The sequence below is a fragment of the Vollenhovia emeryi genome, unplaced genomic scaffold (genome assembly GCF_000949405.1).
Source record: "Vollenhovia emeryi isolate VEMERY1.0 unplaced genomic scaffold, V.emery_V1.0 DF939227.1, whole genome shotgun sequence".
Classification (NCBI taxonomy): domain Eukaryota; kingdom Metazoa; phylum Arthropoda; class Insecta; order Hymenoptera; family Formicidae; genus Vollenhovia; species Vollenhovia emeryi.
This window is the reverse complement of record NW_011967139.1, coordinates 558451-571387: the sequence shown is the minus strand read 5'-3', so window position 1 is coordinate 571387 and position 12937 is coordinate 558451. Positions and strand designations below refer to the sequence as shown.

At 50.1% G+C, this 12937-nt stretch overlaps 4 protein-coding genes across 4 annotated transcripts; 2 read left to right on the top strand and 2 right to left on the bottom strand.

Moving 5' to 3' along the window:
- Positions 1–25: 25 nt before the first annotated feature.
- Positions 26–2986, top strand: LOC105560591 (dnaJ homolog subfamily C member 1-like). Its single transcript, XM_012009832.1, has 7 exons — positions 26–376; positions 480–581; positions 662–880; positions 967–1211; positions 1753–2059; positions 2134–2352; positions 2439–2986. Exons 1-7 carry the CDS (start codon positions 215–217, stop codon positions 2502–2504), a joined length of 1320 nt encoding a protein of 439 aa, XP_011865222.1. The 5' UTR covers positions 26–214; the 3' UTR covers positions 2505–2986.
- Positions 2987–2995: 9 nt separating this feature from the next.
- Positions 2996–7286, bottom strand: LOC105560586 (ATP-dependent RNA helicase DHX8). The gene is made up of 3 exons (XM_012009826.1): positions 7166–7286; positions 3375–7093; positions 2996–3198 (listed from the first exon to the last, which is right to left on the bottom strand). The coding sequence occupies exon 2, from the start codon at positions 7024–7026 to the stop codon at positions 3397–3399; it is 3630 nt and encodes a 1209-aa protein (XP_011865216.1). The 5' UTR covers positions 7027–7093; positions 7166–7286; the 3' UTR covers positions 2996–3198; positions 3375–3396.
- A 127-nt stretch (positions 7287–7413) lies between these two features.
- Positions 7414–10992, top strand: LOC105560587 (carnitine O-palmitoyltransferase 2, mitochondrial). The gene is made up of 7 exons (XM_012009827.1): positions 7414–7594; positions 7692–7732; positions 8443–9001; positions 9096–9626; positions 9732–10221; positions 10297–10489; positions 10599–10992. Exons 1-7 carry the CDS (start codon positions 7556–7558, stop codon positions 10723–10725), a joined length of 1980 nt encoding a protein of 659 aa, XP_011865217.1. The 5' UTR covers positions 7414–7555; the 3' UTR covers positions 10726–10992.
- Positions 10759–12837, bottom strand: LOC105560588 (V-type proton ATPase 21 kDa proteolipid subunit). Its single transcript, XM_012009828.1, has 5 exons — positions 12583–12837; positions 12307–12355; positions 12134–12217; positions 11656–12055; positions 10759–11562 (listed from the first exon to the last, which is right to left on the bottom strand). The coding sequence occupies exons 1-5, from the start codon at positions 12641–12643 to the stop codon at positions 11527–11529; spliced, it is 630 nt and encodes a 209-aa protein (XP_011865218.1). The 5' UTR covers positions 12644–12837; the 3' UTR covers positions 10759–11526.
- Between the last annotated feature and the right edge of the window lie 100 nt (positions 12838–12937).

Below are 12937 nucleotides of genomic sequence, written 5' to 3'. Positions count from 1 at the left end.
CGGATGCCGTGGATGCCGTGATAACGAGTGCACGGTAATCTGGCAATGTGGCACCTGCGGCAAAAAGAGGATCTCTAACCTGACTCCCCCGGGCTGACCGACCAGGCGGATCAGAGAGCGAGAGAGCGCGACGCTATGTCCTAGGTGTTTTTTCGCACGGTGCACCGGTGAGGAGGGACGCGCGTGTATATTAACTCTCCCCAGCTATGTCCGCATGCGGTGGACGAGGATGAATCTGCCGTCGATCGTTCTCGGGGTCCTCTGCCTCCTGGACGTGTTCAGGTCGTCCCGCGCGTGGGACAATGACGAGCTGGAGGTGTTCGACGTGGTCGAGGAGGTCAATCAAAATTTCTACGACGTGCTGGGCGTCACGCAGGTACGCTTTCCCCCGCGGATATACGTTCGAACGTGTGCGACGTGAGCGCGAGGCTGCGTCGACCGACGATTATAATTCACTTGGCGTTTGTTTCTCTCTTCAGTCCGCGAACGCCTCCGAGATCAAGAAGGCTTTCAGGCGGCTGTCGCTGCAGCTGCATCCAGACAAAAATCCGGCGGAGGACGCGGAGCTGCAGTTCAGAAAGGTACTCGGTAAATGGAGCGACGAGGAGACGCCGCGGCTCACCGAATTGACGTCCTGACAACTGTGGCTTTCCTCTTTCAGTTAGTTGCCGTTTATGACGTTTTGAAAGACCCTGGGAAGCGGCAGAAGTATGACAACGTGCTCGTTAACGGGCTGCCGAATTGGCGGTCAGCGGTGTATTACTATCGCCATGTCCGAAAAATGGGATTGCTGGAGATGAGCGTCATCTTGTTCATAGTCATCACGATAGGGCAGTATCTCATAGCCTGGGCGGCGTATTTCGAGAAACGGTACACCTACGTGAGTGACGCTTCCTTGCGCTCGGTAGAGGCGCCTCTTTTCCTCTCGTTTCGTATGCGGCAATTGGCATCTTTATGATTTTACAGGAGCAAGTTTTAGGTAGCAAACTACAAAAGATGCAGAAGAAGAATAGAAAGAGCAAAATAGACGTTCCAGATTTAGCCGACATCTTGGAAAGGATTCCTACTCCAAGTGTATGGAACACTCTTCCAATTCAGTTACCAAAGTGGATAATAGGTTCCGTGATAGCCATACCTTCTACCATTCGTCTCGTCATTCAGCTTGCGAAAGAAAGGAAAGAGAAGAAAAAGCAGGAGGAAGAGGAGGCGTTGTAAGTATACAGCCGTCTCTTTCTCTCTATAATTGAGTCTCGAGTCAAGAGGATGTGAATCGACGTCTGTTGTTTTATTACAAAAAAGATGAGTAAACTTCACCTTTAAAAGTTTGATGGTTAACGGAGAGCTCACTAAAAAGAAGCAAAAGTAAAAAATATTAAAAGAAAAACAGAAAAAAAACTTGGGCTAATAATGCGTCAATACTGTTGTCACGCAACAGAGGTGTATCATTAAATAAAATATCTCTTTTCTTATACTATTTGCGATAAATGTTACACTAAATATTTTTATCTACATATTACAAGCTTATAAGAGCTTTGGAAAGAAACAAAACGAATTTTTATAGCACATTTTTGTATCTTAGTAATTTGACAGTTACCGTTAAAAAATAATTTTTCTTACAACTCGACTTACCAGTGATAAAATCAGACCAAATTTTATCACTGGTGATAATAAGAGTACTTGAGTTTGTTGACTTGCATTGCTCTTGAATTGAGGCCCGTAGTCGCTCGTACAAAACTTGCACATCTGTTCCAGAGCACAAGAGAGCGAACAGCCGGAACCAGAAGTAACGTCGCGTGCCGTTAGGAAACGTCGGCCTGGCTTTACCCCGCAAGAGAGAAGCGGTAATAATTCTAAGGAAACTGTTAAAAAAGAGAACTGCGATTATACGAATCACGTCGACGAGAAGCCGATGGTGTCCGGTGGCTTGTGGACCGATAATGACATATTAGAACTGATTAAATGTGTGAAGAAGTTTCCCGGAGGGACTCCAGAACGGTGGGAGAAAATCGCGAGCGTTATGAATCGTACCGTCGTGGAAGTTACGCACATGGCTAAGAAGGTTATTACTGTTGCGTCAATTTTGTCTGTTATTAAATCGACAACAGAAGTTGAATCGCGTTTACTTCACGTTAGGTGAAAGAGGAAGGTTTGAAACCTGTTGAAACGGTGGAAGAAGTTACTGCGGAGGACAAACCGAGGAAGGTTAAAACTCGTAGTGAAAACACAGCCAGCGCTTCTGAGTGGAGTCAAGAACAGCAAAGAGCGTTAGAGGCAGCCCTGACGAAATATCCCAAAGGCATGTCTGTAGATAGGTGGGAAAAAATTGCAAATTGCATCGAGGGGAAGACGAAGGTACGTTATCTACTCTTCTCTTTGCGGATTATATGGGAACATTTCTAATATTTGTTATTACAATTTCAAAATTATATTGTTCGCAGGAGGAGTGTCAAGTGCGCTATAAACAATTGGTGGAATTAGTAAAAAAGAAGCAACAATCTCAATAGTTCAATTTGTATAAAATCCTCTTTTCCCAAAAATATATTTTGTAATACCATCAGGAAGTGGTATTACTGAACAATACCATGAGTGCGGAAGCGGAAAAGAAAGTGATATTTCCTGGCTAACAAAATATCAATTCGTCTCTTTTGGAAGATCATAAATTTCCTACAGATTCTTTTGTACAAATGGTGCGTCAGCCGTGTTACATGTAATACGCATATGCGTCCACGCATATAATAACAAACTCGGTTATTATAAGTGAGAGATTAATCTAAGGAGGGGAAAGAATCAGTTAAATAGGAAAATCTTTCCTGTCATCTTATTGAATGTTACTGAAAATGTATTTATTTAATAAATTTAATAACTAATTAAGAGGGGAAAGACTGAAAAACGTATGATCTTAAAATATTGCCCTCTTCTCTAAGAAGACTGATTACTCAATGTATCGTACTTTGTCGAAGTAGATCTTGATAAACGTTGAAGAGTATCGAAAGTCTAATGTGCATATGATTATATATTTACAATGTTTACAAGTATATATACATCACAGAGATCTGTAAATAATCCTCTTTTTATAACTGCATTCTTGTACACAATTCAATGGTCGCATTACATTTCTCCAGTTTTCACCATGACGCCATAATAAAATCAATTCAACATCTTGGCGATATCATAAGCTGTCTTCATATTCTTTGCTTCCTAATAACAAAAGTATTTTTCTTTTACATGAATCAAGAATGCTATATGTTACACTTGCAGAAGAAAAAGGTTGCCCGTCCCGGAAAGTCTTGTTGTAGGTGCGAGCTGCATAAACGCGAAGCAAGCACTACTTTGGGAGCTAAAATGGATTGTTAAACACGTTGAATGATACTTACATAGACTTTATAAGCGTATTCCTTAATTACGTCGCCTGCGAACGCGCGATATCCTCCACGCGTTCGGCTCCTCGTACTTGTTGTAGAGCGGCTCCAGTCTTTGATTCTTTTTGAACTTGCTGAGTTTGGTCGGGTCGCTGAACTTGAAGAACGCGGGTGCGAACTCCACCAGCCATTTCGGATCGATCGTCGTCACCTCCCTCATGTATTCCTTGGTGGTCTGCACCAACTCGTGATAGATGACCCATTCCGGCTGGCGATTGAACAGCGCGCTACTCGGATGGATATACACCACTTGGCTGTCGACCAGCGTCCTGTATCCCTCCTGCGGATCCTTCTTCGCGGCGTTCCTGAAGAATCCCGAGCACACCGCCTTCTGTATGCGCACGGTGTTCTTGCCGGCCGATACCACGTCCAACTTGTGCCTGTCCATAATGCCGAGCAGTTGCTTACGTACGTCTTGGGCGCGCTTCAACGTACGTATCTGCACAAAGTTCTCGTAGCACCAAGCGTTGCTCAGCTTGTTGTTCTTCCAGGAATTATAGACCGCCAGTAGGGTGAGGTGATCGCCCTCGGGTTGATTAAACTTGGCCTTCTTCTGATCGGCCAGGGCCTGCTTGTCCTTCGGCCGATAGAAGACGTTCTGCACGGACAGCATGCTGACGATAGTCAGGATCTCGTCGGAGCACTGCAGGTGCACGCTCATGATGAGCATCTTGGACAGATTCGGCTCCAGCGGGAATTCGGCCATTCGCCGGCCCAGCCGCGTCAGCAGGCCCTCGTTGTCGAGTGCGCTCAGGCTGTGCAACGACTCCAGTGCCATGATTAGCGACTCGACCGGCGGCGCGTCCATGAAATCAAAGTGCAGGAGATCGTTGATGCCCATGGTTTTGAGCTGCAGCACGGTGGTGGCGAGATTCGTGCGTTGTATCTCCGGGACCGGCGTGGGCAGCATCTCGTCCCTGTAGGCCCGCTCGGTGTAAAGTCGATAGCACTTGCCAGGGCCGGTTCTGCCGGCTCGGCCGCTTCTCTGCTTCGCCGCCGCCTGGCTGATCGGCGTCACTATCAGACTGTCCATGCCGGTCTTGGAATTGTAGACCTTCTGCTTGACGAAGCCCGGGTCGACGACGTAGTATATACCGTCGATCGTCAGGCTGGTCTCGGCGATGTTCGTGGCGATGACGACCTTGCGCGAGCCGGGCGGCGCCGGCTCGAATATTCTGGTCTGCATCTCGGACGGCAGGGCCGAGTAGACCGGGAGGATAATCAGCTCCGGCACGTCCGGGCCGAGTGACTTCATGCGCTCGTAGAGGATCTCGCAAGCGGTGTCGATCTCCTCCTGACCGGTGAGGAAGAGCAGGATGTCGCCCGGCGGCTCGCGCAGGTGGATCTGCATGACGGTGATGAGCGCGGCGTCCAGGTAATCGGTCTCCGGCTCCTTCGTGTACATCACCTCGACCTCGAACGTGCGCCCGGGTATGGTGAAGATGGGCGCCTCGAAGAAGTACTGCGAGAACTTGACCGCGTCCAGGGTGGCGCTGGTGACGATCAGCTTGAGGTCGGGCCTGCGACCCACCGCCTGCTTCAGCAGGCCGAACAGCACGTCCGTGTGTATCGTGCGCTCGTGCGCCTCGTCCAGCATAATGACCGAGTACGTTTTCAGATCGAGGTCCATCAGGCACTCGCGCAGCAGCATACCGTCCGTCATGTACTTGATGTTGGTTTCCGGCCCGGTGCAGTCCTCGAAACGGATGGTGTAGCCCACCTCCTGGCCGAGGCAGCAGCCAAACTCCTCCGCCACACGCTTGGCCACGCTCATAGCCGCGACACGTCGCGGCTGCGTGCAGCCGATCTTGCCGCGCGCGGTGAAACCGGCCTCCGCCAGGTACTGCGTGATCTGCGTCGTCTTGCCCGAGCCGGTCTCGCCGATCACGATCAAAATCTGATTGTCCGTGACGGCTTTCACCAGGTCGTCGCGCAGCTTGTAGATCGGCAGGCTCTGACGCTGCTCCAGCAGCGTCAGATTGGTCTTCTTGCCGAACGACGACTTCTTGCCGCCTATCACGTGCTTCTTCCACTCGGGCAGGTCCTGCGTTTGCAGGCCGATGCCGCGCATGTTTGCCGCGAGGGTGCGGCTCTCCGCGTCCGGCAGCGGGTCTATCCAGTTCTTGTTCAGGCCGGTCGGCACGGAGTCCATCTCCTGCTCGCGCTGCAGCATCTTCTGCTCCCGTCGCTCCTTCGCCAGGGCGCTCTGCATCATCGCCGCCTGCGCCAGCGAGCCGTCCGGGTTCTTCACTATTCGTACGGGACTGAGATCGCCGAGCGCTCTGCCGTGGCCGTGCAGGAACGGCGGCTCCTCCTCGACCAGCTCGATCTCCACGTCCTCCTCCTCGTCGTCCTCCCGCGGCAGGATTCCGGTCTCCGTGTCGAACTCCGGCAGCTCGCTCCTGTCGATGCACGACGCCGCCAGCATCTGCTTGATCTCCCACTTCTCCGGCGACGACAGGCGTTGCACGCGCTTCCTCGAATACGTCTCGTCCTCGTCGTAGTTGCCTTGCAGCTCCAGCAGGGAGGTGGGCCGGTCCGGGTTGCGCAGGTGCTTCTCGTCCTCGTCCGCCTTCGCGACCGGCACCACGGGGTTCAAGTCCCGGCCGGTCTCCTGGTCGACGTCCTTCATGCTCAGCGACACCTTCTGCCCGCCGACGTTCAGCACCTTCACCAGGACCTTCTGCCCCCGGGAGACCACGTCGCTGGCGTTCGCCACTCGGCCCTCCCGCCGCAACTGGGAGATGTGCACCAGGCCCTCCCAGCGGCGTCTCAGACCCTCCAGCTGGACGAAGCAGCCGAACGGCACGATGTTGGCGACCTTGCCGGCGTAAATCTTACCCACCTCCGGCTCCGCGGAGAGCGTCTCCTCGGCGGACTTGGACCTCGACCGGTCGGCGTTGCGTCTCCTCGAGTGCCTCGCGTCCCTCGCGTCCCTGCGCTCGCGGGACGGCGACCTCCTGCGCTCCCGCGACCCGGAGCGCCGCCTGCGCGTTCTCTCGCGCGACCTGTGACGCGTCCGCGAGCGGGAGCGCGTCCTCGATCGGTGCCTGGGCCGCTCCTTCCGACCCGGCGATCTGGATCTGTGTCGCCTCCTGTCCCTCGACCTGCTTCTGCTCTTCCTTCCCCGCTTGCTCTTCCTCTCGTCGTTGTCGATTCTGCCGTTACTCTTCTCCGCGCCCGCCGGCTGCTTCTTGGATGGCGCGAACGCCTCCAGGGACGCCATCACGTCGTTGACGATGTCCTCGTCCTTGGCGTCGCCGTCCCTGGCCTCGCAGCGCAGACCCTCGTTCGGCAACGCCAGCGCCGGGAACTTGAGCGCCAGCTCGTCCTGCCTGCTCGCCGACTTGGAGGTCGGCTTATCGGCGGACGACCTCGCGGGCTTCATGTGCTGGATTATCCTGAGAAGGTTCGCCATGAAGGAGTCCGAGAACTCGGCCCCGTTCTCGATCAGCACCTTCTTGAACGCCGCGAACGTGCCGTTCTTCTCGGCCAGGTGTATGATGAACTCGGCCAGGTCCTTGTCGTTCAACCCCAGGTGATTCTCCAGCTCCGTGCAGATCTTCGACACCAGAGACAGGTGCTCCAACTTCGTAACCTCCTCCATCGTCCTGGTCCGCGCGAGCGCACGCTTTTCAATCGTTACCCAAGCTCGGATCCCTCGGTCCTCGTGACTGAAAATTCACACGAGAGAGTTAAACGGCCGCCCCGTGTTCGGCGTCGACGACAACCCGCCGTTTGTATACCTGTTTTCCGCTCACAGCGTCGAGTCGCGCGTCAGACAACGTAAATAGAAGAGTGAATAAACGACGACGTTACAGCGGAGTCTAACCTAACCTAACCTCGCCGCCGCCCGCGCCGCCTATGATCCGCAACTCGCGCGCGCGCGGTGGCGCCAGCTGGTGGCGACGGTTTTTAAACTCCCCCCTCCTTTGCCGCCGCGCGAGTTGGAGCTTGGAGCACTTGGGGAGCTTCTGACATTCTAGTCCCTATAGTGTCATCCGGAACCACTACTGTGCGTACGTGCATGCGTCAGTGTGTGTACATTGAACTCTGATATCTTTTTATAAATTATACCTGTATATTCTCGTCGCTCTTTCGAGCGCAATTGAATCGGGAGCGAAGGCAGCATCGCGATGTTCGTCCTGACGAGACACGGATCCCGCAGACTTGTGGTAAACCTCCTGCCTCTTGCCAAACATGCGTTCAATTTTTAAGATCGTACGCCTTTCCGTTCATTTCTCCTTTATTTCTCTCTTACGTATATTACAGATAAGCCGTGGAGGGGTGGCACTAGCACAGCGATTAGCTAGGTAGTGTTTTGTTTTTCTATACGTATTTCTAGCAATAGAGACAAGTGTGGCGTGTCGCTTCTTGTTTGCGTACGTCGGGAGGACACGAGCCTGATCCCACGTTTTTTTCGGAATTTTTCGGAATTATTCCGTTATTCCCTGGAAAACCGTAGAAATCTGGGAAATAATTGAACAATTCCGATCGGAATCGATTGCGAACGGTTCCCGACAGATTCCTCACCTACAACGTGCCCCTTTGCGTCTAGAAACACATTCTATCTTGTAGTCAACGAGTTGAAAAAATGTGTGCAACTTGATAAATTTGTACAATATTGTCGACAAATTTTTGAAGATTTGCTCGTACAAAATATAATGTTTCTAGACGTAAATGGCACGTTGTAGATTATTAAAACAGACCTTGTAGTTACTGAAACGTACAGTTTTAAAACCTAATTAGGTTGTAATGCTGCTTTGTGGAGCTCGAAACCGATAAAGTTCAACATTCGAGAGTTCTCGTTAACAAAAGCATTAAAATCTCAGTGTTGGACTGATCAGCTCCGCACAAGTTAACGTTTGCAATCTTTGTAAATCAACTTTTACATCGTGCAAAAGCAGCTACTATAAAATTAGCGTCATAATTTGAATGATTGCATAAAATAATGGCGTTGACGTTTAAGTGTACAGCTGTTTAACGAAAAGAAACGGATACCAATTATACTTTTGTTTCACAGGAGCACTGCAGCTTACGACACCAGCGAATATCAGTTTCTGCAGGTCAGCAAGGTGCCAACGTTGCATTTTCAAAGGTCGCTGCCTCGTTTACCGATACCGAAGCTCGAAGACTCGTGCAGAAGGTATCTGAACGCGCAGAAACCTCTGCTGAACGACAAGGAGTTGCAGAACACGTCGTCCTGCGTCTCCAAGTTCCTCGCCGGTGAGGGGCAGAGCCTGCAGAAGCTGTTACTGCAGACCAATGCCGAGAATCCGCACACCAGCTACATCAGCGAGCCGTGGTTCGACATGTATTTGCAAGATCGCAAACCGCTGCCGGTCAATTACAATCCTTTCTTGGTCTTTGTGCCGGAATCCGATCCAAAGTACGACGCGCAATTGGTGAAGGCGACAAATCTCATCGTGTCGTCGTTGAGATTCCTAAAGTCGCTCAAGAATAACGTCCTAGAACCGGAGGTGTTTCACATGAAACCCGAGAAGTCGGACACCCAGTTGTTCCGCAACGTCACAAGTCTGATCCCATCTCGCTTCAGTTGGTATGGCGCTTATCTCTTTAAGGTACGAATCAATTAGGCGCGGGGTACACCGAGATAGGTCGACGGACGGAAATGCGTTTGTAACAGATTCAACGGCGCAGGCTTCTTTGTTGCAGGCTTTTCCGCTGGATATGTCCCAGTACAAGAATCTATTCAATACGACGAGAATACCGGAAGTAGGAAAGGATAGAATCTTTCACGATCCCGCGGCCAAGCACCTGGTCGTACTGAGGAGAGGTCACTTTTACGCGTTCGACGTTTTGAACGCGAACGACTCGATTCGTAGCCCTAAAGAGATAGCCGCGTGTCTGAAGGTCATCCTGGAAGACGACAGGCCGTCAAACAGACATCCCGTGGGCGTTCTCACGTCGTCGGAGAGAGATCAGTGGGCACGGGCGCGCGCCCATCTAGTCGAAACTGGCAATCGGCAAGTTCTCGAGAAAATCGACTCGGCTGCGTTCGCGATGATCCTGGACGACGAAGTCGGCGCCGACCAAAACAACTTGATTAAAACGTATTTGCATGCAGACGGTGCCAATCGATGGTTTGACAAGTCCTTTTCCCTCATTGTTTCCAAGGACGGTTACGGTGGGATCAACTTCGAGCACTCGTGGGGCGATGGTGTCGCGGTACTCAGATACTTCCAAGTGAGCAATACACTGTTTCAGCTCTCAGGCATTGTTAATGCAATTTCAACCGTAAACGCTTGAGAATTGCGAAATGTAAAGAAAAATCTTTTTCACCGTCCGTAGGATGTGAAAGCGGATGTATCAAAGAAACCAAGATTCCATCCCAATGAGGTGGATGAGCTTTCTAAGGAAAGCGCAAACGTAGAGAGATTAGAATTCTCTATAGACGCGCAGAGCGGGGGTTTCATCGATCAGCAGAGAGCAACTTATCGGGAGTGGGTGAATCGGCTGTGCATTGATTTTGTCGTTTACGAGGAGTTCGGTAAGGATCAATGTAAGAAGCTCGGGGTAAGTCCGGATGCCGTGATGCAGCTGGCATTCCAGTTGGCATTGTATACCCTAGAAGGCAAATCGGTACCAACTTATGAATCTTGCAGCACGTCTGCATATAAGCACGGCAGAACAGAAACCATCAGACCTTGTACGCTAGAGACTAAAGCGATCTGCGTCGCTATGACTCAGAAGCAGGTCGAGCTTTCTAAATCAGAGCTGAAAAAGATGATACTTGATTGTAGCAAAGCTCACAACGTGCTTACGAGAGAGGCCGTAATGGGTAATTACTTTATCGAGCAGTTTGCAAGTCAAATAGACTTGGAAGAACGTGTATAGATTTGACGATACTTTACAGGCCAGGGATTCGACAGGCATCTGTTCGCCTTGCGAAGAATCTCGGAGAAATCGGGTTCCGTTAGGCCAGCAATTTTTCAAGACCCGGCTTACGATGCTTTGAATCATAATATATTGTCTACGTCTACTTTATCAAGTCCGGATGTGATGGCTGGTGGATTTGGACCAGTCGTGTCCGACGGCTATGGAATCGGGTAAGGCATTCACATTACGTTACTGTCAACATTGGATATGGTGCGATCGTTAGCACCTTGTTCTTTTGATTGCGTTATTTTTTAAAGCAGAAATCAACGTGTTCTTTAGATACATGATCCAGGACAAACGCTTGGGTTCGGTCGTGACAAGTTATGATGGCAGCCGTAACGCCAATCAATATATACAAGCGCTAGCACATGCGTTCAAGAGCATCCACGACGTGTTACACTCGTAATAGAGTTGTTAGTTATGCAACTTGCCAGATATATTTAGTTACATCTTTATTGGGATATATATTTTTACGGAGATCGACAACTATTATTATATAATATTGTACATTTACAAGAATGTTTACAATTGTTATTCATATCAGAGGTAGGCACAAGTCTCCTTCCTTGGAGTCTTCTTTTTAACAGAGAAAGCAGTAACGGTGACGACTATTACCTCTGATAGTCCGAAACTTTTATACAGTTGTTAAATAAATATTTTTAATACTTTTTAAGGGATTGACAATCCGTGCTAACTTTTATAAACTATCTCCCCACATTAGTTGGCTAACGATTAGATACACGATTAAAATGTAAAGGATAGATTATAGTATTTTGTATTGATACTTTACTTACATCGACAAGACATATATACATTAACGAAAGCGAAAGCGAGCGCTATAACGCACTCGGAGTGTGAAACAAGAATTACGCTTTCTGATAAAAACTGCGGCCTATTGCAACTTTCATACATAATCTTCGCTATTTTTATGTCTCAAGAAAAAAGAAAAGTAGAATGTGTGTCCAAGACGATATAACGGACGATATTCACAGACACAGAATGGATGTTAAGTCACCTAGAATCGCACGAGTATAACCACATGCAGTAATATACCAAATTCGCACATTGGTATCAGGAAGGTTCTCCCCGATCTCACAATGATCTCGCAGATATGCAGTCATTCCTCTAGAATCCTCTTTACCGATGACTAAATGTGGAATGGAACATTGTGATCCCAATAATACTCCGCAGCTCATTCTCCCGCGATTTATGACAGTTTATCGCCCATCTTCACTCTGGATGTCTGTAAGAAAAATTCGTAAATATAAGCCCGCGATCCACCGTGGACACGTGGAGTCGCACTACCCAGTGAGAAATGATTCGTCGATCGACTTACCATATAAATGCCCACGATCAAACCGAAGAGCCCTATAGCGGAACCGAAGATCTCGACTATGAGAATCTTTACGAAAAGGGCAGAGTTGGCCGCGTCGGCGAGAGCAGCGCCGGAGCCGACGATGCCGACCGCTATGCCGCAGAAAAGATTGACGAGGCCGACGGCGAAGCCAGCGCCAAACATCAGGTATCCGGACAACCAGTTCTGATTCCTGACCGCCTCGTTCTCGTACGCCGTCGCGTACGTGAATTTCTCGAGCATCCCGGACAGCACGATGGCAGTGATCAGGCCGTAGATGGCTACGGCCTCGCAGAATATCACAGAAATCAAATTCTTCGTCTTGATCCTAGGGGCTTTCACGCCACCGCCAACGATAGACACTCCCGTTGTGTGGATACCTCTGGAAAGACAAGCCAGTGAAATAAGCAGGCGTGACACTCAATTCTATACCGAAGCTGGTAAACAGCGTTCGACTTACAGTGCCGCGCCTACCACGGACAGAGCCACCGACAGACCTATGCCCAACGTGCACCACATGTACGGAGAGGTATTCGTCAAGAACCTGAAACGGGAAACGAACGTTCGGTTCGGTATCTCAGCGCCAATAACGCGACAAGAGGTAAATCAACGACACAAGACGAATACACGTACCATCCAACGCTGACCTGCTCTCCCTTGCCAGTGAATACATAATACAAAACTGCAACACACAAAGTACATTATGTACAAAATATATAAATACAATATACGTTAAATAACGCTTCCGCGTGATTCTAGGATCACTCGATGGAATTGGATCGGCTCGACCAGCGAGATCGCTCGCTCGCGACGGCGGAGCGCGCAGAATTCGACGGGATATCAAAGGCACGAGAGGCCCCAACGGCGATACGTTTCCCCGTCTGTTATTTTGTCATAATACAAACGTACCTAAGATAAGGATCGTTGCCGAAGCGGTGATCGCGAATGTGTTACCCAAGATGTATCTCATCGCGACGGTGAGCCTCGTCGTTCGCTCAATACGGTGCACGCAGGATCCCGCGGTCCTCAAACACGGCCGGCACTACGGGGAGAAGCTAGGCAGCCCGGTGGTCCTCTCGTTTCTGTCCGTCTAACAAATCCTCGATCGGCTCGATCGTTCCCGCATCGAGAGGCTCACGAGATCACGCACACCCGTCGCCGTCATGTGACGACTGCTCTCCGGATTCTGGTGACTCGCTAGGGACTTTCTTTCTCCGGGGAGTCGCACGGCCGAGAAAAAATGTGTAGGACAGTTTCGGATCAG